Here is a 27,472-nt window from a genome sequence, read left to right as displayed (position 1 = left end):
CACTTTGCACATAATACTATAAATATAAGGAGGAAGCCTGAGGCCCTGCAGCAGACTCACAGACGGACGCAGAGGGGAGGAGTGTCGAGGTGTGTGCTGTGTGTTTGGAGGAGGGACTCCTTCAGTTAGAGAAGTGAGGCGTCACAAGTTCCTGGTTTCCAGTGAAGAAGAAGAGAGGCAGCAGTAAACCATCAGAGCCTCATCATGAAAGTCCATCACACTCTGATCTGCTTCTTCTTCCTTTGTGAGTACATTCACTTTTTCTTTCTGTCACTCTCATTCTTCCAACATGTTTCTTTCTATTGTTAAACATGATGATCAGAGTCAGCTATGAGTCACTTTCATGGACGCTTCTTCCATTCAAACTGCTTTTATTCATGATTTCATGGATCTGTTTGTGGCCAGTATGGACAGAAGAAACCATCACAGCGAGCACATTCATGGACATGTCAGCTGCTCACTTTGGCTTTAGGATTCGTCCTTTCAAAGATGGTTTCTTACAAGTATTTGTTACTTCCTCAAAATAACCTGTAATATAAAAGTAAAAACTCCACCTGATACTTTCAGTTATTATTTGAAAACACAAACTTGTTGATCAAGTCAATGAATTTTTCTTTGAAAGACAAAAACACATTTTGTTGCTTTTCCTGTTACATGTTGATGTTTCTTCACTGTGACTCTTCACAGTTCACTCCCACAGTGCATATAGATTTGACAAAATGACATCACTTCCTGCAGACAAATATAAACCTGTGAGTCACGTGAGTTAAATCTGTCAGCATTTTCAAACCCAGAGTTCTGTGAAAAGTTATTTCCTAATTCTTCCTGTTTGTCCTGTTAGAGCTGAACAGAAATACGACTGCACAGAGTTTAAATGCTGGAATGAACTGAAATCATTTACACAAAGTAACTGACACACAGCAGCTGCTGAGTTTGGCTTTAGAGCTTTAAAATAGTCATAAATTACTCAATAACATGTTGTTCATTGCAAGTATTTGTTACTTCCTCAAACAAACTGCAGTCGGTGAAATAAAGGAAACAAACTGCTGCTTTCAATCATCAGATTCATTCATTTACTCAGTAAAACAAAGTTACAGCAAAGAAAAACTTCATCACTGTTTTTGTTGTTACTTCATGAACTTTGACACCAGCAGTACATTTAAACTAAATGATGACATCACTTCCTGTGGATAAAACACATGAAAAACTTGCATGTTGAGCTGTTGCTTCAATCTCTCAACATATAATTCCTACGAGTACCACACAGAGGAGTTCTGAGTCATTTACATGTCATATTTTGTTTATCTTCATCTTTGATTGTAATTTTATTCATGCACAGGAAACATGTTCAGATATATTTTGAGTCACGTCGACTGAAAGAAGATTTTCCACCATTGTAGACAATAAAATGTATTTGACATGAATCATTATTGTTATTCAGACTTTAGTCTCAGTGTGTCTGTGTGTGGATGCTGTGATCAGACTGCAGCTTCTTACAGGAAGTACAAACAGTAACTATTGATGGTTCATGTTTCCAACAGCTCTGCAGGATGGAAACCCTGAAGTCACCAAAGCTCAGATTCGTTACTATGGAGTCATTGGAGGAGATTTTAAAGCTGGATTCTCCTTTAATTCTCCAGGAACATGGAAGATGTTCTGCAGAGAAAAATGTGAAGGAGAAAACATTCTTATTAAAACAACTGATGTCAGAGCTCAAACAGGCAGATACAGCATTGAATACAAAAAAGAATCAACATATTATGTTTTATCTGTGAGCATCTCAAAGCTGACTGAGTCTGACTCTGGACAGTACAGCTGTGGTTTGGGTGGATCTCCATCATCAGCTCCATTCACACCGTTTGTGATCGTTGTTGCTGAAGGTGAGTTTCTGTTTCAGCTGTGGAAATGTTTAGTTTCTGTTCATGAAGCAAAGTTTGAGTTTTCACTGACAGCTGCTGATGGTTTAAAGAAGCTGAAGTTTGTTCTTCTGTAAACTCTTCATTACATTTGGACTCCTCTAAGTAACCGATGAACTGCAGCTGGGACACAAGTGTGTGTGAATATCAGTGAGTCAGCTGATAATGATGTGAATGAAATGTTGATGTCAGAAACAGACGATGATGAATGAAGGAAGATTTTCTGATGTAACTTTGATTTTCTTTCATGAGTTTTTGCTTCTGTGTCATCAGTTTGATCTTTCCAAGAGTTCCCGTCACAACTAAATGTTTTATTCCTCAATGAATATGTGAAAAAAACATTCATAACACAAAAGTCTAAAAACCATGAAGTGTTCACATTTTAGAGTCTATACTTATCATAAAAGCTGATTTTTCATGAATCCATCAGTCTGATTATGAAGCCGTTTAAATCTCAGTTAGTTCAACAGTTCCTCTGTCAGACTGGTTGAACTGGGCAGCTCCCAGTGTAACTGTGGATCAAACTGGAGTTATTGTGATCAGACTGCATCATTTTCAGCACAGATAGTAACTATTGATTGTTTGTCTCTTTAACAGCACTGCTGGATGGAAACGATGATCCTGCTCAGCTGAAACACTTCAATAAAGAAACTGGAAGCTCTCTCACAGTCGCATGTTCCTTTAAACAAGCTGGATACAGAAAGATGTTCTGCAGAGGAGAATGTGGAGGAGAGAAGATTCTTGTTCATACAGAGCATCTCAGTGCTCAGAGAGACAGATACAACATTGGATATGTTTCAGAATCAGGAGTTCTGTATGTGAGCATCACACAGCTGACCAAGTCTGACTCAGGACGGTACAGATGTTTACTGATTGGATCTTCCAGCAGCTCATCCAGAGAGTTTGAGGTCACTGTCACAGATGGTGAGTTTTTACTGACATTAATCAAATGTTGTCAGAGTGGAGCTGTTCAGCTGTTCCTTATTTCCTGTCATATATCTCCTGTTCCAGTGGTGGATGTTCATATTAAACATGAGCAAAGCTTCTAATACTGAGCTGAGTGTATGTACAGTAATCCCTGTGAGCCAACAGCTCAGACTGCAGACTGCTCTCAGCACTCAGTTTATCTCAACATATAAACAGAATTATTTAGAAACAAGAATTATTCTGAAGTAAAGTTACTGTGATCGAGAGCAGGAATAAGAACATGGAGCTGGAAATGAGCTGAACTGGTGACCATTAATGTCCCTAAATGTCTTTACTGGTCACTGCAGCTGTTTCAAAGAACCTGATATCTCAACATACATTCATGTTTTATTTCATTTTTTAAACTATTTTAGTGCATTTTTATCTAAAACTAAATTAGCCAATCATTTGTTTCTTCAGTCAGTGGATCCATTTAAGGCTCGTTTGATTTCTCAGTCATTTTTCTTTATCTTTGTGTTTTTCTTGTTCACAGCTCCAAACATTTATAAGTCAAACTTTCCTCTCTGCTCTTGTTCAGCAGCTGGACCATCAGCCACAACTACAGGAAGCTCCACACCTTCATTAACTTGGACTGGAAGCACTGAGCAGCCTGAAGGAGCAGCATCAGGTACATCCATCTGTGAGTCTGAGAAGAGAAACACTGTGACAGCTTTTATATGACCAGAGTCCATAATGTGAGGAATGGTTTCGAGCTGTGATCTAATTCCTCCTTAATGTGTCCTGTTATATGATTTTGATTTAGTTTGACAAATGACATTTGAAAATAATTTGAGTTGAATATGTTCTTTAGAAGCTGTAAAATGCTAAAATAACTCAAACAGAATTGTCATTTCAGTCTGTGGGTGATGAGTTCTTACTGTACAGATGTATTTACTGTTAAATGTCTTCAGGAGGTGTAAATAAAAGTTGTTGTTCTTGTCAAACTGCTGCAGATGTGCTGCTGTTTGTGGGTCTGACTCTGGCTCTCATCATTATCCTGTTATCAGTGTCTGTGCTGATATTCTGCAAGAAAAGATCCTCTAAACCAAAGGGTGAGACAGCAGGAAGCACACAGACAGACACACTCATCAAACTAAAGTTTGCATTTTATTCTTTGTGAATCAAAGCTTTGAAAACACAAACACAACCTCGACCCAGAAAGATTCACTGAACAAAAAGCACTTTAGTGACCTGAGACCTGAGTTTCAGGTTAACAGTTAAACAGTGAGAGACCAAACTGTTGTTCAATTCAATTCAATTCAATTCAATTTTATTTATATAGCGCCAAATCACAACAAAAGTCGCCTCAAGGCGCTTTATATTGTAGAGTAGATCCTATAATAATAGATACAGAGAAAACCCAACAATCATATGACCCCCTATGAGCAAGCACTTTGGCGACAGTGGGAAGGAAAAACTCCCTTTTAACAGGAAGAAACCTCCGGCAGAACCAGGCTCAGGGAGGGGCGGGGCCATCTGCTGTGATTGGTTGGGGTGAGAGAAGGAAGACAGGATAAAGACATGCTGTGGAAGAGAGACAGAGATTAATAACAGATATGATTCGATGCAGAGAGGTCTATTAACACATAGTGAGTGAGAAAGGTGACTGGAAAGGAAAAACTCAATGCATCATGGGAATCCCCGGCAGCCTACGTCTATTGCAGCATAACTAAGGGAGGATTCAGGGTCACCTGGTCCAGCCCTAACTATATGCTTTAGCAAAAAGGAAAGTTTTAAGCCTAATCTTGAAAGTAGAGATAGTGTCTGTCTCCCGAATCCAAACTGGAAGCTGGTTCCACAGAAGAGGGGCCTGAAAACTGAAGGCTCTGCCTCCCATTCTACTTTTAAACACTCTAGGGACAACAAGTAGGCCTGCAGAGCGAGAGCGAAGTGCTCTAATAGGGTGATATGGTACTACAAGGTCATTGTTCAGTTTAAACTTTCAGTTATACCTGAAAGTGATGTAATAGTTACTGTTACAGTCCGCAGCAGGTGCTAACATTATACTGACTGTGATGTACAGACAGCAAACCAGCGAAAAATGAAAAAACAAACCAAAAACAATCATCATCTTATTACTCTAATGAAAATGTAAAGTTTCACATTAGTCATTGATAAATAGCCCAAAGCAGAGCAGTAATGTGTGGCTAATGTTACAGTTAATTTATACATAAATATAAAATAAATCCACATGCAGGAGGGTCAAACACAGAACAGCTGATGTGATGAACATCTTCACTTTAATCACATGTTGTGTTTGAGTTAAAATCCACTGTGGCAGTATACTTCAGCAAAAATATAACATTTCTGATATTTCTACAGCAAATGATCCATTACCTGACTTAACAGTAAAAGATACTGAAGTAAAATTAATTTGAATTCATATCCAAAGCCTGGCAGAATTGTTTCCTGAATCACTCACTGAAAAACGTCTTCAGTCTCTTCTGGTGAAAGTCGTCACAGATGGAGATCTGTCAGCACTGACTCATGTCAAAAATAATCTCTCTGATGTGTTTTCAGATCCTCCTGTGGAAACGGGGCAGGCTGCTGTCACAGAGGTGAGTTTGATCAACTTTACTCACAGTGTGAGAGTTTGGTGAAATTAGTAGAATTTTATTTGTTCAGCAGGTTTAAAGATAAATATCACAGAGTGCTGATAGCAGCACGGTAGAAGATAAAACCATGACCTCAGACACCTGCTGGAGACGTGTGGATGGAAACGTTCACTGATGTGTGCCGCTGTTTGTCCTTTGCTTAGACAAGTGAATTACAATAATTCAGACATAATGAAATAAATGCATAAAAAAGTACAGTCAGTCATACTGTGAGTCACTGTGTAATATTTCTTAAGTGATAAAAAATATCAAACCAGAGATTTGACTTGAACAGAGTGAAAGCAGAGTCACCTGAAGGTTCCTGGTAGATTTAGTAAATGTGTCAAAGGGACCAAGACTTTCCATTACCTCACACACATCTGTCAGGAGCACAAACTGGGACTATTTTTTCTTCAGGTTGGAGAAAGTTATCAGTGATCAGTGTTGGGGAGTAACGGAGTACATGTACCGCCGTTACGTATTTAAATACAAAATATGAGTAACTGTGTTCCGTTACAGTTACCGTTTAAAAAGGTGGTATTCAGAATACAGTTACTTTGTTGAAATAAATGGATTACACGGCGGTACTTCCCTGTTTCATATTGTGGCGGGTCAGGATTGTTTGGGTTTGTTTGACAGCTGCTGTTCTGCCAGGCGGCAGGGTTACGGTTGCCATGGTTACAGGGTGACCCGCTCTCTGCGACTGCGTGTTTCCTGGCTGAGAGTCTGAGAGAGCGCCTTTTTGTTGTTGTTTTTGTGCAAAGCTATGCCAAGCAGTTGGGTTAGGACCACCCAGGGCTAACGACGCACCTGCTTGTCTCATCCTTTGAGCCAGTTTGTGTTAACAAACCTAAAAATGATTAAAAATGTGGCAGCTGATCAACAGTTTCATCTCTGCTTGTTCTCTTTTTCAGGAGGAAGACCACTCGAGCAAACTCACCTACTCTGAGGTGAATTTTTCCAAGAGGACTTTTGGCTCTCCCAACGGCGCCTCCAGTGGTAACACTGGTGAAGTTATCTACTCTGCGCCTCGGGTCAATGTGAGCTCTGATGTCAGAGATGATTCGCTGTACTCGAGTGTAGCTTAGCTTCAATGCTGCTGCTGCCACGTTTCTCTGTGAAGGAACCAAAGGAAGCTTTCAGTGACTGTAAACAATCTGATTTACACCAAAATCTGTTTGAACAGGACCATCACAGCATCTGATTGGTCAGATGCTGTGATGTCATAGCTTTGTAAATTATGGTCACCGAGTTATTTTGGTGTTTTAATGCTGAGCACAGGTCCAATCAGTGATCCTGTGGCAGTAAAGTGACTCAGTGAAGATGCAGGGAAATCTGTCAGCTGATCTGCACAGTTCTTAAGTTTACTGAAAATATTTTCTGGATCGGAGCTTTTCCTCTCCTTCAGTCACCCGAGGAGTTAAAAAACTTTGTTCCTGTCATGTATCATACACCCAGTTCTTTGCTAAATCTAAAGTATTGAAATAATTCTTTAAAAAAAGAAAAACTTCTTGTCTTTCGCAACTTCAGAGTCACACGAGTGAAGAAAATGGGGAAGTTTTCCGACTGCATGCCCAGCTTGGTGTCACTTTAGCAAGATTAAGTTCCTTGATTAGCTTCTGCAAAGTGTCAGGCCACTGTTTCAAACTGATGCTGTACAATGTTTAACAGGATAATGTTTTATTGAAATAAACTTTCATAGTGTAGAAAATCTTTAGCTTATTAAATCAATCAGTGGTGGAAGTGAGCGGTGAGCAAAGCTACAGACACTGAATTTAATACCAAAAAAACTGCTTTAAATTCTGAATTTTAATGTCATGTTTTAAAGTCTCAGCGCTCATTTGTTAGCAGAGATATTTTCTCTTTGTTCAAGGTGAGAATAAAACTTTTTCTATTTGATACAAGCACAGAAAATGAGTTTGTTAGTGTTCACTCGCTCACTGATGTTGAGCAACAAGTCTGTCTTTCACATGTTTGTCTTCCTGTTTCAGCCGTTTCCTTGGCAACTAAATTTGCATGTTGAGATCAGAAGATGAAGGAAAATATATCAGACAGCTGTTCTGCACGGCTCTTAAGAAGTTAACTGTCAGTATTATCTGTATTATGTGGACCAGGCCTCTTCCTCTCCATCAGTCCTCTGCACTCATGTCTTTCACAACCTCAGTCAGTCACACATACAAGAAAAAGAGGATTTTCAGACTGTTGCCCATCAAATATAAAATCTGAGTGCTGCTAATTGATAAAATACAAATGTATCAATCAGCAGCACTCAGAAGGTTTTTTTCTGCACTTTAGCAAGTTTAAGATCTTCATTTCAGCTCACTGTGTAAACCTGATACCAAATAATGTTTAACAGTGAGGAGCAGCGGCTCCACTCTGGACACTCAGCTCACTCTTTATCTAAACTAACCTGCAGACCTGTTAGTCCCCTGCTACACTCTTCTTCCACTTATGAACAGGACCCCAAAATATCTTAACTCCTCCTTTCAGAGCAGCAGCAGTTCTTCATCCAGAGTGAGCACGCCAGCGCTTTCTAGCTGAGGAGCAGGGACTTGGACTCAGAGGTGCTTAGTCTCATCCCAGCTGCTTCACACTTGGCTACAAACTGCCCTGAAGTGTGAACTAGATGTCACTGCATGATGAGACCAAGAGACCACAAACCATCTGCAAAAAGCAGAGTGATCCTGAGGCCACCAAGATAGAAACTATCTGCCTGGAAATTCTCTTCATTAAAGCTGTGAAAGAGCTGGTGACAAACAGCAGCCCTGGCAGAGCCTGGAAATGCAAACCAAGCTCTCACTATAGTTGTACAGGGACTGAATGGTCCTTCAGATGAGCTCCAGGAGATAACAGGATGGTTCAAGGTTCCAAGTCCAGAATAAAAAACACATTTTTCCTGCATAATCTGAGCATTAGCTAAGGGACGCCAGCATCCAGGTAAAGATCCTCCCAGGGAGGCTGAGGAGTGTTGGAGCACATCCTCCAATCCTAATCCAGGCTTCCAGACTGTGCTGCAGAGTCATGTACAACATCCCGAGCCTAGAGGAACTCCTCACTCTCTGCTTCCACAGAAAGTGTCGGTGGGATTGAGGAAATCCACAAAGTATTCTTTCTACCATCTGATTGTATCCTCATTGTGGTCAGCACATCACTGCTGTATACAGCGTGAGCAGAAAACTTCTTCTCATCAGGTTTCCTCTCAGGTCTGAGCAGGCAGCATGTCCAGGGGCAGCAGGTCTGAGAAGCTGGAAATTAATCTGCTGGATATTTAAACTTTCCTTCAGTATAAATAAAGTATTTATCTTCCAGCTCCCAGTTTAGATTCCAAGGAAGACAACCTCTCTCCTTTCACAAGAGAGTTTTTCCTTCCCACTCTCGCCACATGCTTGCTGAGAGGGGGAACATCTGATTGCTGGGTTTGTGATGAATTACTAGAGATGGTGCAGAGACCAATGAGAACGAAGGGTGTAGTAAACCACAGCAGACATGTTTATGCTTTTAAGCATCCTTTACTAACTCTTGGTTGCTGTTTACACCACAGCTGCAGCAAACCCGCTGCAGTCTCAACAACAATAACAACCACAATGAGACAACAAGCACAGCTGTTTATGCTGGCAAGGTGTGATTGTAGATGCCACGCAGGTCAGTCCACTTCACCTGCAGCAGCACTGCAGGCCACGCCCCGCCACATAAGGGTTGCTGGTTTACTTGCTGGTTTACTTGGCAGACACAGAGTTCCAGGACGGTTGGCATTTAGGTTGGAAGCTAAATTTACATGTTGAGCTCAGACTTAGTTGGTGATAACAAGAAGCTGCACCTATTCATACATGCTAAAAATCATGGTAACACTTTATAATAAGTGCACACTATTAAGCATTAGTTAATCATCTGTTAAGCATTAGTTAATGGTTACTTATCTCTACAGCATCTACAAAGTATTTCTCATAATCAGTTAATAGTTTACAAACACTGCTTTAAACACTTTATTCATGATGAATAAGCTAATGTACAACACTTTTTATTAATTATGTTTTCATGTTCTAAAACTCATTGATTAATCATTTATAAACACAACTCTGCATCAGTTACAAACCACTCATTTCAGGATGTTCAATGGTATACAAAGTCATTGGTAAAAGGTAAGTAGATGGTTAATATACCCTATATAATACTATAAACTCTACACGTACTACACATAGTAGTTTCATACTAGATGTTTTATAAACACTGAATATCAGGGTTACATCAGTCAGCTGCTATATCTTAACAGATGTCTTACAATACATTTATAACTGTCACTTAAAGGCTGCCAAAGCTGTAACTGTCATGGTCCTGGGTCATGCGACCCAGTGTTTTGAGTTTTAGTTTATTTGGATGTTTATTGTTTGTTTAGGTTCATTAAGTTATTCCAGCTCATTTGTAATTATATTACCCTTGTGTTTAGTCTCTCTTGCCCTTCATGTGTGTTATGTCTGTGTCTCTTATGTTGTCAAGTTCTTGTAGTTATTTCTGCCATCTTCCCCTGTACTCAGTCTCCCTGGTTCTGTGTCTACGTGTCATGTTTCATGTCTATGCAGTTATGTTAAGTTCATGCCATGTTTCATTTTCATGTCTGTCTGCGTGTTTCCTGTTTTATTTTGGAAGAGTCTGGTGTTCTTTGTTCATTGTAGTTAGTGTTACTCTCCCCTGTATTGTCATTATGTTCCATTCTAGTCAGCTGTGTTCTCATGTGTCTCCACTTCACTTGTTCGCACCTGGGTCCACCACACACACCACCGCACGGTCTGCCTCTGCCTCTTCAGACGGTGACAGTAACTCACTATCGACCAACTTCTTTTTCGATAGATTATCTATAAATACTCATAAATACCTTAATAAACTTATTTAGGAAGTTACAAACCATTTGCTACTTGTTAGTAAAGTATTTTGAGTGAGCCCATCTAAAGTGGGGACCATATATACCTTACAACATATTTATAGATGTGGAAGTTTTTCAAATACATTGTAACAAAAAATAAATGACAACACACAGGATAGATACAGAACGCGCTGTATTTTTAAGATGCCAATCACAAAAACATCAGAACAATGCTTACAGATTGGACACACAAATGTTGATACAAAAATAAAAACAGTGTCATAAACTATCAGCCAATATTTGAGGTAATATGATTATGAGAAATACTTTGTAGATGCTGTAGAGATAAGTAACCATTAATTAATGCTTAACAGATGATTAACTAATGCTTAATAGTGTGCACTTATTATAAAGTGTCATCCTTAATACAACCTCAGAGTAAGAATGATTTTTTTTATGCTTCGTGTTATTTTTCATTCTTTCATCCAGTGAAAAGTTGAGAAAAATATTAAAAAGTCTAAAAATGCACATGAGCATCATCTTTTCATGCCTGAAATGTGTTGTTGAAACAAATACAAACCCGGTGCTGTGACTGACTGTAGAGTGAACATCATGGGAGACATTTACCGAGGGTCCCACTGCCCTGCAGCAGACTCACAGACGGATGCAGAGGGGAGGAGTGTCGAGGTGTGTGCTGTGTGTTTGGAGGAGGGACTCCTTCAGTTAGAGAAGTGAGGCGTCACAAGTTCCTGGTTTCCAGTGAAGAAGAAGAGAGGCAGCAGTAAACCATCAGAGCCTCATCATGAAAGTCCATCACACTCTGATCTGCTTCTTCTTCCTTTGTGAGTACATTTAGGACTTGACTTCATGTTAGCTGGTCTTTAAGATATACTTCATTATTTGTTACTTCCTCATAATGAACATTAGAGATTAAAATCAAAGCACAAACTCAAACTGCTACTTATTTAAAAATATAAACTAAAACTAGAAAAGAGCCAACTTTGACTGACATGATCAGAATATGAAATCTTTCATGTTGATCATAAAAGAAAATGACTGAAATGATGATAAAATTATTTTTTATCAGGTAACAATTTTCTATTTGAAAAACAACAATAATATATTTTGTGATTTCATTTGGATTTTTGCTGTTACAGACTTCATGTTTCTTCACTCTGACTCCCACAGTGCACATAGATTTGACAAAATGACATCACTTCCTGCAGACAAATATATAAACCTGTGACTAACAGTCAAAATAAATCTGTCAGCATTTTGAAACCCAGAGTTCTGTGAATTCTTCCTGTTTGTCCTGTTAGAGCTGAACAGAAATACGACTGCACAGAGTTTAAATGCTGGAATGAACTGAAATCATTTCCAGACATTAAATCATTATTCTCCTAATCTTACCACTAAATTCACAGTTTCGTGGATCTCTTTGTGGTCAGTGTGAAGAGAAGAAACCATCACAGTGAGCACATTCATGTTCATGTGAGCTGCTGAGTTTGGTTTGTTACTCCAAAAATGTAAACTGACCCTTTCAAAAATAGTTCTTTTTTCTTTCACTTCCTTAAAAAGTAAAGAGAACAAACTTAGTCTGTTGGTTATAATCTGATGAATTTCTATTTAAGAAAAATGATTTTTTTATTTTCTACTTTAACTGCATGTTAACGTGTTCTTGTTGTTGCTTCATAAACTTTGAGACACAAACAGGGAGGCTTTTAAAACTGCGTCAGATAAATATAAGCATATAAATATGTTTATTTAAATAATACCTTCTTTTAATAATATTTTTGGTTATTTGTCACCATTTTGGCTCCTTTTTCTTATTTTGCTGTTTCACAGACAACATTTGCTACATGCTGTGATACATTTTTAGGTCATGATGATTTTACAGAATGTTTTTCATCCACATTTAAACAGTAATATTCTCTTTACATGAATGTCACTACTGCAAATAAAACCTAACCTCAGTGTGAGTCTGTGTGTGAATGTTGTGATCAGACTGCAGCTTCTTACAGGTATAAATAGTAACTATTGATGGCTGATGTTTCCAACAGCTCTGCAGGATGGAAACGCTGAAGTCACCAAAGCTCAGATGCTTTTTTATGGAGTCTTTGGAGGAAATTACACAATTAAATGTTTCTTTTCTTCATCGGGAACATGGAAGATATTCTGCAAAGATGACTGTAAAGGACAAAATATTCTCATTGAAACAACTGATGTCAGGGATGAAACAGGCAGATACAGCATTGAATATTACTTTGATTATGATGCCCGTTATTATGTTTTATCTGTGAGCATCTGCAAGCTGACCGAGTCTGACTCTGGACAGTACAGCTGTGGTTTGGGTGGATCTTTGTCATCAGTGTCGTACATTCATTTAAGAATCATTGTTGTTGATGGTGAGTTTTTGTCTTTTTGTTGGTTTTTATATCTCTGGAGATCTTCATCTGTAGCCACCTGAATCCTATTACATGTTTAGTGCAGCAATGATTAAAGATTAAATGCAAACAAAACTGAGCTGCAGTGATGGAGAAGCTTAAACAGGTAAATCATTTCACTGTAGCTGCACATGGTGTCTTCATGCACCTGTTTGCATCTCTCTCATCACTGATCACATAATCATAACAACGCTCTCCGCTGTGTCTCACAGTGCTCATCAAATTTATTGTTGTTTTTATGACTTAAAAGAAATAAAATTAGAATTCTTACATCTGTTTTATGGGTCACAGAGAAATGTCGTTTTTAACTCCTCTTTCAAAATATCAGTTTAAATAATGAACTGTTCTTACTTTAATAATGATTCAATATGTTTAAATATGATCAAGTCCATAAAACACTTTTAGAGTCTATAAAGTGGTTTGTTTTGTAAATTAAGTCCAGTCCAGTGACCTGCTGATGGTGAGATCAGATTAACTGTGGATCAAACTGGAGTTACTGTGATCAGACTGCATCATCTTCAGCACAGATAGTAACTATTGATCGTTTGTCTCTTTAACAGCACTGCTGGGTGGAAACGATGATCCTGCTCAGCTGAAACACTTCTATAAAGAAACTGGAAGCTCTCTCACAGTCGGATGTTCCTTTACAGACTCTGGAGGACATAAGTACTTCTGCAGGGGAGAATGTGAAGGAAACAACATTCTTCTTCAAACCTACGATGTCAGAGCTCAGCTCGGCAGATACATCATTGAATATTCATCAGGAGTTCTGTATGTGAGCATCACACAGCTGACCAAGTCTGACTCAGGACGGTACAGATGTTACCTGAGTGGTTCATTCAGAGACTTTGAGGTTACTGTCACAGATGGTGAGTATTTACTGACATTAATATTTAATATTTAATGCAATAACATACTACAGGTCTAAATTAAACTTGACTCTCTGACCTTTTACAGCAGCCATCCCATCAGCCTCATTACCTTTGACTACAACCACTGAGCTGTCTGAGAGACCAACATCCACAGGTACATCCACCTACTGGGAGAGATAAATAATAGACTGTATCATTAGAATACTTTAGGTACTAAAAGCTGCTACAAGATTTTGATGAACAGCTGTTATCCTGACAAAGTATCTCCAATTCAAACACCATCAAATTTCAAACACATTGGAAGTTATTAACATAGAGTTGGTCACATGGGAGCCTCATACAGCATGACTGTGTGGTTCACTCTAATAGATGGCTTCTTTTTCATTTTCATAATTAAAACATATTTTATCTTACAAACCTTTTACTGGTCACAAACATCAGACTACTACTAAACTACTAAACAGTAAATAGGCCAATCATACATCACTTTTCTCTTCTCCCAGAGCATCAAAGCACTTTTTCTATGCTTAAGTGATTCTTATCTAACAGTCACACTCCAGTGGATCTGTGAAAAAAACAACTCACAAGGATATTTGGCATGCAGTCCGGCACAGCCAGGCATGGAACCACCAACCTTCTGATTGACAGATGACTTGCTCCTGAGCTATAGACACCCCCGGTGTACCTAGTGTATTCCTAGTGCCAAATAAATGGATCTCATCAAGAAAGATCAATCTTTGTCATCATTGGTTGAGGCCTTGGTTTACTACAAACCCCTCTGGTGCTGTTTGCCAACATATGCAAATAGTGCTGATACTGGCAGAAGACAAATGAGGAGATGTGGAAGGCAGAGGAGTGAGAGTACAGACTTTACATCCAGGACCTATGACTGACGATCAGAGTGCGCTGGCTGATATGATGGAGAGGATGTAGGTAGATGTATGACAGGGTGCTGAGAGAGGAACTGCATCAGGAAATCAGGAGTGTTAGAGGAGCCTATAAGGGCGGTGCAGGACATGTATGAGGACAACGTTGTTTTTCTTGGCCGAATTTGTTTGAGCTCTGCCTAAAACAACATGTATACGCACACGATGCAGACCCGGCTCTCTGAGAAAATGTATGAACAATCCTCTTTAAATATAAACATTAAAACTACATTAAATTTGATGAAAAATGATTCCACTATCCCAGCTACAGACCCACTCAACAATCAATAATTCATAGTAAATCAGATTTTTTCCTACAGGTGTGCTGCTGTATGGGATCATCTGTCTGCTCACCTTTCTCATCCTCTCATCACTGGCTGTTCTAATAATCTGCATTAAGATGACCAACACAGGTAAGGAAACACAAACACATAAACACATTGTGAAATTGAGACCCAACACACTTTGTGTAGCAAGTTTTTGTTCTTTACACCTACGACCGAGTAACTTTACAGCAACTCTCCCCTCTGAGCGGGTCGGCACGAGCTCCCTGTCTGGGCTCCTCTCTCGTCCTGCTGTCCCACTGAAATAAGGGAGGCATGAATACAACAATCACCAGCTGCTCCCAGCCTGCAGCTGAGAATACAAAGATTTTTCAAACACAAACTCTGGACAATGTTGGGAGGATCATATTCAGACATTCTTTGTTCAAATCAATTCAATTTGATTTATAAAGCACCAAATCACAACAACAGTTACCTCAAGGTGCTTTATATTATAACATAAAGATCCTACAATAATACAGAGAAAACGCCAATCACATGACCACTTAATACCAAACGCTTTGGCAACAGTGGGAAGGAAAAACTCGCTTTTAACAGGAAGAAACCTCCAACAGAACCAGGCTCAGGGCGGGGCAGCTGTCTGCTATGACAGGTGGGGGTAAGCGGATGAAGACAGGATAAAGACATGCTGTGGAAGAGAGACAGAGATTAATAACAGATATGATTCGATGCAGAGAGGTCTATTAGCACATAGTGAGTGAGAAAGGTGACTGGAAAGGAAAAACTCAATGCATCATGGGAATCCCCGGCAGCCTACGTCTATTGCAGCATAACTAAGGGAGGATTCAGGGTCACCTGGTCCAGCCCTAACTATATGCTTTAGCAAAAAGGAAAGTTTGAAGCCTAATCTTGAAAGTAGAGATAGTGTCTGTCTCCTGAAGCCAAACTGGAAGCTGGTTCCACAGAAGAGGGGCCTGAAAACTGAAGGCTCTCCCTCCCATTCTACTTTTAAATACTCTAGGAACAACAAGTAGGCCTGCAGAGCGAGAGCGAAGTGCTCTAATAGGGTGATATGGTACTACAAGGTCATTAAGATAAGATGGGGCCTGATTATTTAAGACCTTGTATGTGAGGAGCAGGATTTTGAATTCAATTCTGGATTTAACAGGAAGCCAATGAAGGGAAGCCAAAACAGGAGAAATCTGCTCTCTCTTTCTAGTCCCTGTCAGGACTCTTGCTGCAGCATTTTGGATTAGCTGAAGGCTTTTCAGCGAGTTTTTAGGACATCCTGATAATAATGAATTATTCGGGTTGTCATCTGATTTCTTGTTTGTCCACAAAGGACGTGCATTTTTCAAATCTTCCTTGTGTGATAAGTCACTACTGAATCAAGTGAAAGAAGGAATTGAAGTGAAAACATTAAGACTCATTAGCATCAAAGAATACAGCCAGACAAACAGAATCTGATATTTGGGTCATTTATCATGACACAGACTTTGTGCCACAGACTGCTCAACAAGCCTCAGATCTGAAAATGAAGCAAATATAAAGTAACTGAAACCTGCATTCTTTCTAATGTCCAGTACAGGGACACTGCTTTGTTTGGAAATACAAGCCCAGATGTAAACAAGTCTGTGACCTCAGTAACGACTTTCCTGTGGGGTTCTTAGTCTCAACTTCTCAATTAGAGGCCTCAAAGTCTCAATTTCAATTTGTATTTAAACTTTTTCAATTCAATTTAATTTCAATTTTATTTATATAGAACCAAATGACAACAACAGTTGCCACAAGACACTTTATACTGTAAAAGTATAATAATAAAAAGAAAACAGAGAAAATCCCAATAATCAGATGACCCCCTATGAGCAAGCACTTTGGTGACAGTGGGAAGGAAAAACTCCATTTTAACAGGAAGAAACCTCAGACAGAAGGAGTGATTGGGGATGGAAATATCAATTATTTTAATAGTTAGGGCAATGTAAATGATATTTCACCACATTATGATTTACCACTGACTTTAGTTCAAACCCCCCCCCCCCCACCCCCCCACCCCACACACACACACACACACACACACACATGTGAAGTTAAAAATGATAAAAATAATAACAGTAAGTATGGGGTCTTCAAAACAGAAGTGCACAAAGCCGAAGGTGATGTTACAGGAAGTATAAGTATCTTATACACACCTTGTGTTCTGTATTTCTTCCTCATGTGCACTTTGAATGGTTGGTCCTTCTAACAGAGGAACATCCTGTTTGTTCCACAGGTTTGAGGACCAGAGGAAACTCAGAGGGCACAAACATGGAGGTGACTTTCTTTCTCTTTGTTTCCTCTCACTGCTGACAGACTGCTACTGTAACAAAGAAATAAAGCAGTCACAGTGTGATGGTTCAGTTTGTAGACTGTTCCAGAAATTACAATCCAAGAAGGTGAATTCAAACAGGTAGGTGACAAAAATGGCCGCCCAGACGGAGACTCCAACAACAAACAGAGACACTGTTGTCTGAGAGGTTCAACGAGGCAACATGGAAATATTTACCAGCACAAATTATTTCACCAAGTCAGAGTCTGTTCTTGTTATGTGAAGAAGACAGTTTGTCTCTGTTTTAGGACGTCCACTACGAGAACTGTACTCCAGGTTCTACACGTGAAGACTCGACCTACCAGAGCCTCCATCCAGCCGCCAGGGACCAGGACTAGACCTACTCCACACTCACACACCACACATGAGACTCTCTGGATTCACACCTGCGTTTATTTCCTGATTCCAGCGTTTCACCGACATTTTCAATGTTTAAAAAAAAATCATACATTAAACAAAAATGAAAGAAGTAACCTGAAGCTTTCTAAATCTGTACAACAGTGACAGTGATGGTTTTACTGGAAAAAAACTTCCTTTCAGTGAAAACCATGAATCAGTTTCAACACAGACACAAAAGCTGTTTCACAAGAAACATCAGTCCTCTGACACCTCACTGCAAACATGTGCTTCCTATCTCACCTATAATTACATGTTTTACTTTGTAACCATTAAAGAAATCCTTGAGGATTCAGGTCTCTGCAGAACAGCAGTGGAGACAAAATTGAGTTTTTCCTTCCCACTGTCACTATGTGTTTGCTGATTGTTGGGGTTTACTCATCTCATAAAACGAGCAGCAACTGCAAAGCTGATAGCAGAATTTATCAAATTAGCATCTTTTCAGCCATTTTACATTTTGGAGGAAAAAGGTTTCAAACTCATCCAGGCCTTAAAGCTCACGTGTTCTCCCTGGTAGTAATAAATGGATAAAATAAAGCTTTATGAAGACAATGAATGAAAATAGCTTCCTTGAAAAAGACTAAAGTTCCAGTTCACTATTGAATATTACATCAAATAAACTGTATACAAAGTGTCTTTGAATGGCAGAGATGCAGAAACGTGTGCACAGAGCCATGACTCAGAGTCTAAATGAGTCTCACAGGCCTGAATGTGCTTGAAGCCATTTATAATTATAATTTATAATTTATAATTTGTTTGATCTGCTGCTCACCACAAACAAGCACAAGCAGGAATTCTGTACTTAACTGTATTTTCATAAGTTACAGTTTGTTCTACTGATAAAACCCTTGTTTATGGATCCTCATCGTACAAAGAGAGATGTACTCCAGAGGGAGAACAGCTGGTTTACAGGATGTTCCGTCAGATCTGTTATTTAAATACAGACATGTGTGTTACAGGTACTGTGTGGCAGTACCCGTGGACAGCTGTATATGAGCCATATATATATGATTAGACAGTTTAATACTTATGAACTCTTTTGTTACTTTACAGTATTACACCTGTTTATTTCTATTATATATCTCAGACATACGTGTTCTGTTACCAGATAGACAAAGACAATCAACATATTCCACTGTCATGGAAAATTTCTTATGAAACTTGAATGCTAAAACATGAATCTTAAATATTCCAAAACAACAGTGTAATCAGCTCAATCTTGATATGTGCACTGAATTTAAGTAAACACCTTATGGCAGAAAACAAGTGACAAAAACAACAGACTACAAAGTTGGAGCCGGTCAGTAAACAAGTATTTACAAAAATCTAATATCCCAGACAAGGTACCGGGTCTGTACCTAAAACTAGTTAATTTAGAGCATTTTCAAATATAAATCAGTGACATCAATGTGATCACACATTAGTGGGTATCAGTTCAATTCAATTTTATGTGCACAAATCACGACAACAGCCGCCTCAAGGTACTTTATACTGTAAGGTAGACCCTACAATACCCTGTAACACATATCATGTGTGGTATCCACTGAAATGTCAGAATCTCACCTAAAAGTTCACAAAACCATTTCAATAACAGCTGAAACAGCCAACAATTAACAGGTAGATAGATTCTGCAAAAAAGATGGACCCTCGTTAACCTGACAGCACGAACACACCAACAGGTGCTGAAAGCAGACATAAACTAAAACTGCAGGTTTCATCACTGTGACCAAAACTCACTGAACCAGCAGCAAAAAAAGACCAAAACTACGCTTCACATTTTAAAACATTGTCATGAATTCTCTCTGACTTTGACTGTTTTGCTTCCACCATGATTCCTGCACACATCTCTCTCTCTCTGTGCTTCAAGAACAGTCAATTCTGCATTATTCGCTTGCTTATTATGCACCAGGCTGCCGCTGTGTACAGTGCTGTCAGCAGCTGTTAAGGAAGCTTAACTTCTGCTATTCAGTACTGAAGAAATTTCAACTTTCACAAATTCTGCCAAACTGCAAAACGCTCAGCTCTAAGAAAACCTTAAATGTTTTTTCACGTTTTTTACTGTCTAATAAAGAAATTTCTGTGTTTTTGTTTTTTGTTTTTTTTCCAGAAGTAAAGTGAAAAACTGGACAGTCGAGGATGAGCTACAGAACTTTTTCTGTGATTTCACACATTTATTAAACTTACAGTTGAAGTCCAAAGAGTCGTGCTGACAGATTTCTTTCTTTGTCACAGCAGCTTTTTCTTCATCGTGTAGACAAACTGTTAAATATGTGACTTCTTTACTGGGACAGAAAGGGGAGTTTTAAAGGTCCGGCCCACTTAAGATGAAGTGGGCCGTCATGTGAAATGAGTCTGACAAACCTGATTTAAAGGTTCAGTTACCTGAAAGTCATCGAGCTCATTACTGTTACAGCAAACAGCATCATGACTGATGATCTTTGTGTCTCACAGGCAACAACAAGCAACTGAAAAAAAAGAGCTCATATTTATATTATATGTTTCTAGTCTTTCTGGCCACTGAGAGCACTTAATGCTAAAAGACACATTTAGTAAATCAACCTTTATTCTGAACACTTAAAGCACTTTATCTGCCTCACATCCACGGACAGAATAGGCTCTGCACACTCACACTTCCATTACAGTACTGCTGTTTGGGTCTCAATGAATTCAGACTGGAAATTTCTTCACTTCATTTGTTTTATTCATTTAATGGAGCTCCAATACCATCCAGTACAACTCTTTTCATTTCCATTTCTTATTTTATTTTATTTTGTTTTAGATCCATTCATCCAAAAGAGCACTACTGGTGCAAACTTGGTTGACTGTGTGTGTTTATGAGCTGTAATGAGACCATAAAGGTTCCAGATGTTCATGTCCAAGATGACTCTTTTTGTGAGTCCTGTTGGGATTTAGAGATTCTCTTATTGCTGCCATATAATCTGCCTTATGATAAATGTATTAATAACATGTTTTAGAGTATTATTTTAACAGTAATATTGTTTACAGGGTTCATATTGCATTGAAAATGTTTGTCATCACATTCATTCTATTCACAGGTTGAGTTCATTTTATACACATTGCATATCTGTGCTTGTTTAGAGTTGATGTTCTATCCAAGAGGGTTTTAAGCTTCACTGGTGAGAGTGTCCAGGTGATACATGTTGAGGGAAGATGAGAACATAGCAGGTTAATTGCATGCATGCTTACAATACACATAAATCTAGTAGCAGGCCTGAGCCAAGGCCCAAGTGTCTTCTGCTTCTTATTTGAAACTTGCTGCAATTTAGTCTACTTAGTGATTAATGACGAGTGTCCATTTTTAGCTCTTAGAGACCCTGTAGCTTGAAGTTGGTTACCTTAAAAGGCAAGTGTCTTTGACCTCTTTGTAACTGGCTGCCCTTTTAGCGACCTGGTAACAGATGACTGGAGGAGATAACCAGCCCTCAGATACTCTGAAGGCTTAGGACTATGATTGTGCATGGAAGGTGTTATCAAAAAGAGAAGTTATATGTCTGTTTATAGTTATTAGAGATGTACAAGATGTACCCTTGTCTGTAAACAATGACTGGACATAATGTATTTTTGACCTGTATTGACGTGTATGTGGGGGTGTGATCCTCTATGCTATAAAACCAGAACTCAGTGTATTTTTGTCAGAGCAAAACAGGCCATATGCTGATGATTGTTCTCCGTTGTCAATAAACTCATCGTTTGATTGCACTTTTCTGGGCCTCCGTCGTTTGTTGTCTGGTCTGCAGTTGATCGATCTCGCTTCATTTTGGTGGAGAATGCGGGCAATCTGAAGACCAGTAGAAAGAAGTACAGGTGTTTGTTGTCGAGGCGGAGGTCGAGGCCAGATCAGGTGATCGAACGGCAGACGTCACGGTGATCGCTTGACTATTGGGCCCGCAAAAAGGTAAGGCACAAACCTCTTAAACTGAAATTGTGCTGCATTGGATTATAATTCTAGAACATGTAGTCAAGTGGTCATCCGTTGATCTCTGTTTTGAGTTTTGTTTGAAACGAAAACCTTTGTTGCAACGAAAGTGAAACTTAAGAGTAGTGTTGCATTCACGGTTGCTTGGAAGAAGCAGTACTGAGCTAAAAGTAATTGAGATGATGTGTTAAGGATTTTGGTTTAATAAGTGTCAAAGTTCAGGGGTGCAGACCCCCTCCCTATTAGAGACGTCTATTAGGGTCCGTCGGCGTCCGGTACTGGAGACTGACCATCTACCAAGACTTGGGACCTTGGTTTTAAAATTGGTTATGATCGCAGAGGATCATTGTTAGGGAGACACTTAATTGTGAGAAAAAGAGTAAAATACCGGACGCAAGAGTCCGAGGAAGTTGATATATGATTTAAGAGAAACTCAGGCCAGCCGTAAGCTTGAGGTTTTGCAGTAAAGCCAGCCGAGCAGTAAAGTGAAACTAAGGTCTGTTGTGTTGAAGTAACTCTGAAAATAAATACTGTGACCTATGAGAGACGATTAAAAAGTATTACCTGTGCATTTGTGGACCCGCCGTGGTCAGTGCTGTTTTGTGAGCGTGCCTTTGGTGATTTTGAAATACAGTATCACTGGACAGGGTGATTCTAATATAAGAGTTATTTTAATCCAACCAGAAACAGAGTAAGAATAAAGCTGTGAGCCTCCTCCTGAGTGGAGAGAATTTGCAGAATTTTTGAGTATCTCTTGTTAAAGAAAAGGGAAAAGAGATTCTGTGTACGGCAGACCGTGAAGTTTCTAGATTAGATCAGAGAGAACTAATGTGGCCGAAGGTTGGATCTGATATGAGGCGAACAGACGACCGGTCTAAAAAGATTAAAAGGTACGCACAAACCTGTTCAATAAGCAAATTTGTGCAAATTGGCTGAATTCTAAATTATCTGTTCGCTGAGTAGATGATCTTAACTACTAAATTGGCGCAGTAGGGGTAAAACTGAATTCTCGAGAATAAAGTAACATGTTGAAGTAATGAATGAGTAACTTGGAAGTAATGAGAAGCTTTGAAGCAAGGATAATGAAACTTTGAGAAACAGACAGTACTGAGTTAAAAGGTTATATGGTATTCATCTTCTCCGTGAATCGCTACCTTATCGTGGTGGAGGGGTTTGTGTGTCCCAGGGATCCCAGGGGCTATGTTGTCTGGGGGCTTTTGCCCCCTGGTAGGGTCTCCCATGGCAAATTGGTCCTGGGTGAGGGACCAGACAAAGAGCGATTCAGAAGACCCTTATGAAGAAAACATCGAGGGAACAGTTTACCCTGCCCGGGATAGGGTTACCGGGGCCCCGCCCTGGAGCCAGGCCCGGGAGGGTGCCCGAGGGCGAGCGTCTGGTGGCCGGGCCTTAGTCCATGGGGCCCGGCCGGGCACAGCCCGAAGAGGAGACATGGGCCCATCCTCCCGCAGGCCCACCACCCGCAGGAGGCGCCATAAGGGTCGGGTGCATTGTGTGCTGGGCGGCGGCCAGGAGCAGAGGCCCTGGCGGACTGATCGCCGGCTGCCAAGACTGGCAATAGGGACATGGAATGTCACCTCTCTGGTGGGGAAGGAGCCTGAGTTAGTGCGTGAGGTTGAGAGGTACCGGCTAGATATAGTCGGGCTCACCTCTACGCATGGCTTGGGCTCTGGAACCAGTCTCCTAGAGAGGGGCTGGACTCTGTCTCAGTCTGGAGTTGCCCCTGGTGAGAGGCGGCGGGCTGGGGTGGGTATTCTAATATCCCTCGGCTTGCTGCTGGTACGTTGGGGTTTTTCCCGATGGATGAGAGGGTTTGTTCCCTGCGCCTTAGGGTCGGGGAAAGGGTCCTGACTGTCATCTGCGCTTATGCGCCGAGTGGCAGTTCAGAGTACCCAGCCTTCTTAGAGTCCCTCGGGGGGGTGCTGGAAGGTGCCCCACCGGGAGACTCTGTTGTCCTGCTGGGAGACTTCAATGCTCACGTGGGTAACAACAGCGAGACCTGGAGGGGCGTGATTGGGAGGAACGGCCTCCCTGATCTGAATCCGAGCGGTGTTTTGTTATTGGACTTCTGTGCAAATCACAGTTTGGCCATAACGAACACCTTGTTCGAACATAAGAGTGTCCATAAGTGCACGTGGCACCAGGACGCTCTAGGCCGCAGGTCGATGATCGATTTTGTAATCGTATCACCAGACCTGCGACCATATGTTCTGGACACTCGGGTAAAGAGAGGGGCTGAGCTGTCAACTGATCACCACCTGGTGGTGAGTTGGATCAGGTGGCGGGGGAGGACGCTGGACAGACCCGGTGCACCTAAACGCGTAGTGAGGGTGTGCTGGGAACGTCTAGCAGAGGCCCCAGTCTGCGAGATCTTCAACTCACACCTCCGGCAGAGCTTCAACAGCATTCCGAGGGAGACTGGGGACATTGAGTCCGAATGGACCATGTTCAGCATCTCCATCGCCGAAGCTGCTGCATTGAGCTGCGGCCGCAAGGTGGTTGGTGCCTGCCGTGGTGGTAATCACCGAACCAAATGGTGGACACCAGAGGTGAAGGGAGCCACCAAGCTGAAGAAGGAGTCCTATCGGGCTTGGTTAGCCTGTGGGACTCCGGAGGCAGCCGACAGGTATCGACAGGCCAAGCGGAATGCGGCTCGGGCAGTGGCTGAAGCAAAAACTCGGGTGTGGGAGGAGTTCGGAGAGGCCATGGAAAAAGACTTTCGGACTGCCTCGAAGAGATTCTGGCAAACCGTCAGGCGTCTCAGGAGGGGAAACCGGTGCTCTACCTGCACTGTGTATAGTGCTGGCGGAGCGCTACTGACGTCGACTGAGAAAATTGTCAGGCGGTGGAAGGAATACTTCGAGGACCTCCTTAATCCCACTGACACGTCTTCCGAGGAGGAAGCAGAGTCTGGGGATGAGGAGAATGACCCGCCAATTTCCGGGGGCGAGGTCACTGAGGCAGTTAAACAACTCCTTGGTGGCAGAGCCCCTGGTGTTGATGAGGTCCGCCCCGAGTTCCTGAAGGCTCTGGATGTTGTAGGGCTGTCCTGGTTGACACGCCTCTACAATGTTGCGTGGAGATCAGGGGCAGTACCCCTGGACTGGCAGACCGGGGTGGTGGTCCCCATCTTTAAGAAGGGAGACCGGAGGGTGTGTTCCAACTACAGGGGGATCACACTCCTCAGCCTCCCTGGGAAAGTCTATGCCAGGGTGCTGGAAAGGAGAGTTCGTCCGTTAGTCGAACCTCGGATACAGGAGGAACAATGCGGTTTTCGTCCTGGTCGCGGAACACTGGACCAGCTCTTTATCCTCTCAGGGATACTTGAGGGTGCATGGGAGTTTGCCCAACCAGTCTACATGTGTTTTGTGGACTTGGAGAAGGCATTCGACCGTGTCCCTCGGGGTGTCCTGTGGGAGGTGTTGCGGGAGTATGGGGTGTCTGGCCCATTGCTACGGGCCATTCGATCCCTATACAACCGTTGCAAGAGTTTGGTTCGCATTGCCGGCAATAAGTCGGACGCGTTTCCTGTGGGTGATGGGCTCCGCCAGGGCTGCCCTTTGTCACCGGTTCTGTTCATAATTTTTATGGACAGGATTTCTAGGCGCAGCCAAGTGGCGGAGGGCTTTCACTTCGGTGGCCTCAGAATCTCATCTCTGCTTTTTGCGGATGATGTGGTTCTGTTGGCTTCATCAGGTGAAGGCCTCCAGCTCGCACTGGAGCGGTTCGCAGCCGAGTGTGAAGCAGCGGGAATGAGGATCAGCACCTCCAAATCTGAGGCCATGGTTCTCAGCCGGAAAAGGGTGGAGTGCCCACTCCGGGTCAGGGATGAGTTCCTGCCCCAAGTGGAGGAGTTCAAGTATCTCGGGGTCTTGTTTGCGAGTGATGGGAGAAGGGAGCCGGAGATCGACAGACGGATTGGTGCTGTGGCTGCAGTGATGCGGACGCTGCACCGGTCCGTCGTGGTGAAGAGGGAGCTGAGTGTAAAAGCAAAGCTCTCAATTTACCGGTCGATCTACGTCCCTACCCTCACCTATGGCCACGAGCTGTGGGTAGTGACCGAAAGAACGAGATCGCGGATACAAGCGGCAGAAATGAGCTTCCTCTGAAGGGTGGCTGGCCTCTCCCTTAGAGATAGGGTGAGAGGTTTGGCCATCCGGGAGGGGCTCAGAGTAGAGCCGCTGCTCCTCCGCATCGAAAGGAGCCAGTTGAGGTGGTTCGGGCATCTGACAAGGATGCCTCCTGGGCGCCTCCTGGGTGAGGTGTTCCGGGCATGTCCCACCGGGAGGAGGCCCTGGGGCAGACCCAGGACACGCTGGAGAGATTATATCTCTCGGCTGGCCTGGGAACGCCTTGGTGTTCCCCCGGATAAGCTGGAGGAGGTGGCTGGGGAGAGGGAGGTCTGGGCTTCTCTGCTTAGGCTGCTGCCCCGCGACCCGGCCTCGGATAAAGCGGATGAAGATGGATGGATGGATGGATGGTATTTCATGGTAAAAAAAAAAAAAGAAAAGAAAAAGAGACCAATGCATGTTTAAGAATAGAGGAATATAAGAGTTATTGGTCAGCTTATGGTTTAATAAGTGTCAAACTCACGGGATTGGAGAATCCTGTACCTCTTTGAGATTTCAAAGAGGAGCTCCAGCGTGGGCATATGTCAGGTGGTGTTGCCGAGAGTTGTGGGCTCGGTGAATAGCTAATGATCAAGAGGATCATTTTGGGAGACGCTCATTTGCAAGTAAAAGGATTAAGTTCGGACGAGGAAGTCCGACAGAAAACACCTGGTGCTGTCAGGATGTTTAAGTGACACAGAAGTTCAGAAAATCGAGTCAGAAATGGTTTTGTGGCTCTTGGTAAACTGATTTTGAAGGAAAATCAGTGTTTATTGTGCTGAAGTAACAGATCCGGCGCGGTCTGAGGAAAAGAAATAAATCGGTTAATGGCTGATATATTTATATGAATTTTGGTGGATCTGCTGAGGTCCAGAAAATAATCAATGCGGACTGTGTTGGTTCGAACGTTGATAAATGATCCAGGAAGAATTGCCCTGGGTCTGTGTGTGTGTGTGTGTTGTTCAGTGACAACATGCACAGTTTAAAATTGGGCCCTGTTCCTTCCTCTTTTTAGTTTCAAAACACAAAGGCTGTTGGATGAAGAATTACTGTGTGAGGAACGGCTTCACTTTTGATTAGGGAAATAATATGCTTACTTTTGGGTCTATGAAGATCTCGTAACAATCTGGGGGAGATGCCGGGGTAAAAAAGAGTGAGCTCGGACGAAGGGGTCCGAGAAAAAGACACCGTGAGTTGAGCAAGGTGTTTAACTGACTCAGGATTTCAGAGAATCGAGTCAGATGTGATCTTGAGTTTTAAGGGTAAGTTGGTTTTAAAGGAAAATCAATGTTTACCATGTTGAAGTAATTCTGATGATATTACTAGATGTGTTGTGATACAAGTAAAGAATAAGTTGTGTAAAGGTGAACACACGATTGTGTTGAGATGTATGGATCGGCTGCGGTCCATCTGATAAGTGAATGCTGGGTAAACTGAGACAATAAACTGTTTTTAAATCTTCACTGGCTGCAGTGAGATACATGTGCTGAAGATTACTGGACCCGGCGAGGTCCATATGATGAAGTTCTTGGGCAGATAAATGACAGAAACAGTTTCTGAATTTTGAGGAGAATTCTGAAGCACTGAGGTTGAATTTTCTCTGTGCTTGGTGCGCTGTGTGGACTTATATCAGAGTTATAAGTCCAAAGGTTATGACCTGGAGGTCATTCATGGTGTTTAAAGAAGAACAGGAATTAGAAAAGGATATTTAATGTCATATTTTGTGTAAATTGAGGAAAACTCACCACATGTGTTCACCTTTTTTCATTTAAAGGGACACAGACATT

General features: G+C 41.5%; 2 protein-coding genes across 8 annotated transcripts; both read left to right on the top strand.

Moving 5' to 3' along the window:
- LOC102075918 (uncharacterized) lies at positions 1–7,375 on the top strand. Of its 6 annotated transcripts, none has more exons than XM_025901953.1 (7): positions 1–244; positions 1,539–1,880; positions 2,514–2,840; positions 3,424–3,510; positions 3,836–3,934; positions 5,403–5,440; positions 6,391–7,375. In XM_025901953.1, the coding sequence occupies exons 1-7, from the start codon at positions 205–207 to the stop codon at positions 6,562–6,564; spliced, it is 1,107 nt and encodes a 368-aa protein (XP_025757738.1). In that variant the 5' UTR covers positions 1–204; the 3' UTR covers positions 6,565–7,375. The 6 variants fall into 6 exon arrangements, with proteins under 6 accessions (XP_025757738.1, XP_019204976.1, XP_019204977.1 ...); XM_019349431.2 differs by having other exon boundaries at positions 3,424–3,522; XM_019349432.2 differs by having other exon boundaries at positions 3,421–3,510.
- Positions 7,376–10,928: 3,553 nt separating this feature from the next.
- LOC109196134 (polymeric immunoglobulin receptor-like) lies at positions 10,929–19,825 on the top strand. Of its 2 annotated transcripts, XM_019349434.2 has the most exons (7): positions 10,929–11,176; positions 12,395–12,739; positions 13,339–13,647; positions 13,736–13,804; positions 14,897–14,989; positions 17,130–17,170; positions 17,474–19,825. In XM_019349434.2, the coding sequence occupies exons 1-7, from the start codon at positions 11,137–11,139 to the stop codon at positions 17,561–17,563; spliced, it is 987 nt and encodes a 328-aa protein (XP_019204979.1). In that variant the 5' UTR covers positions 10,929–11,136; the 3' UTR covers positions 17,564–19,825. The 2 variants fall into 2 exon arrangements, with proteins under 2 accessions (XP_019204979.1, XP_019204980.1); XM_019349435.2 differs by lacking the exon at positions 12,395–12,739 and having other exon boundaries at positions 13,429–13,647; positions 17,474–19,824.
- Positions 19,826–27,472: the final 7,647 nt, after the last annotated feature.

Source organism: Oreochromis niloticus, linkage group LG20 (genome assembly GCF_001858045.2).
Source record: "Oreochromis niloticus isolate F11D_XX linkage group LG20, O_niloticus_UMD_NMBU, whole genome shotgun sequence".
Lineage (NCBI taxonomy): Eukaryota > Metazoa > Chordata > Actinopteri > Cichliformes > Cichlidae > Oreochromis > Oreochromis niloticus.
Note: the sequence above shows the minus strand (reverse complement) of the source record. Positions and strands in the feature narration are given on the sequence as shown.

Coding starts and splice junctions, on each gene's coding strand:
- LOC102075918 (XM_019349427.2), top strand. CDS start 205: ATGAAAGTCCATCACACTCTGATCTGCTTCTTCTTCCTTT. Junction 3,935..5,402: donor AAGATCCTCTAAACCAAAGG/GTGAGACAGCAG, acceptor ATGTGTTTTCAG/ATCCTCCTGTGGAAACGGGG. Junction 5,441..6,390: donor GGCAGGCTGCTGTCACAGAG/GTGAGTTTGATC, acceptor TCTCTTTTTCAG/GAGGAAGACCACTCGAGCAA.
- LOC109196134 (XM_019349434.2), top strand. CDS start 11,137: ATGAAAGTCCATCACACTCTGATCTGCTTCTTCTTCCTTT. Junction 11,177..12,394: donor GATCTGCTTCTTCTTCCTTT/GTGAGTACATTT, acceptor TGTTTCCAACAG/CTCTGCAGGATGGAAACGCT. Junction 12,740..13,338: donor AAGAATCATTGTTGTTGATG/GTGAGTTTTTGT, acceptor TCTCTTTAACAG/CACTGCTGGGTGGAAACGAT.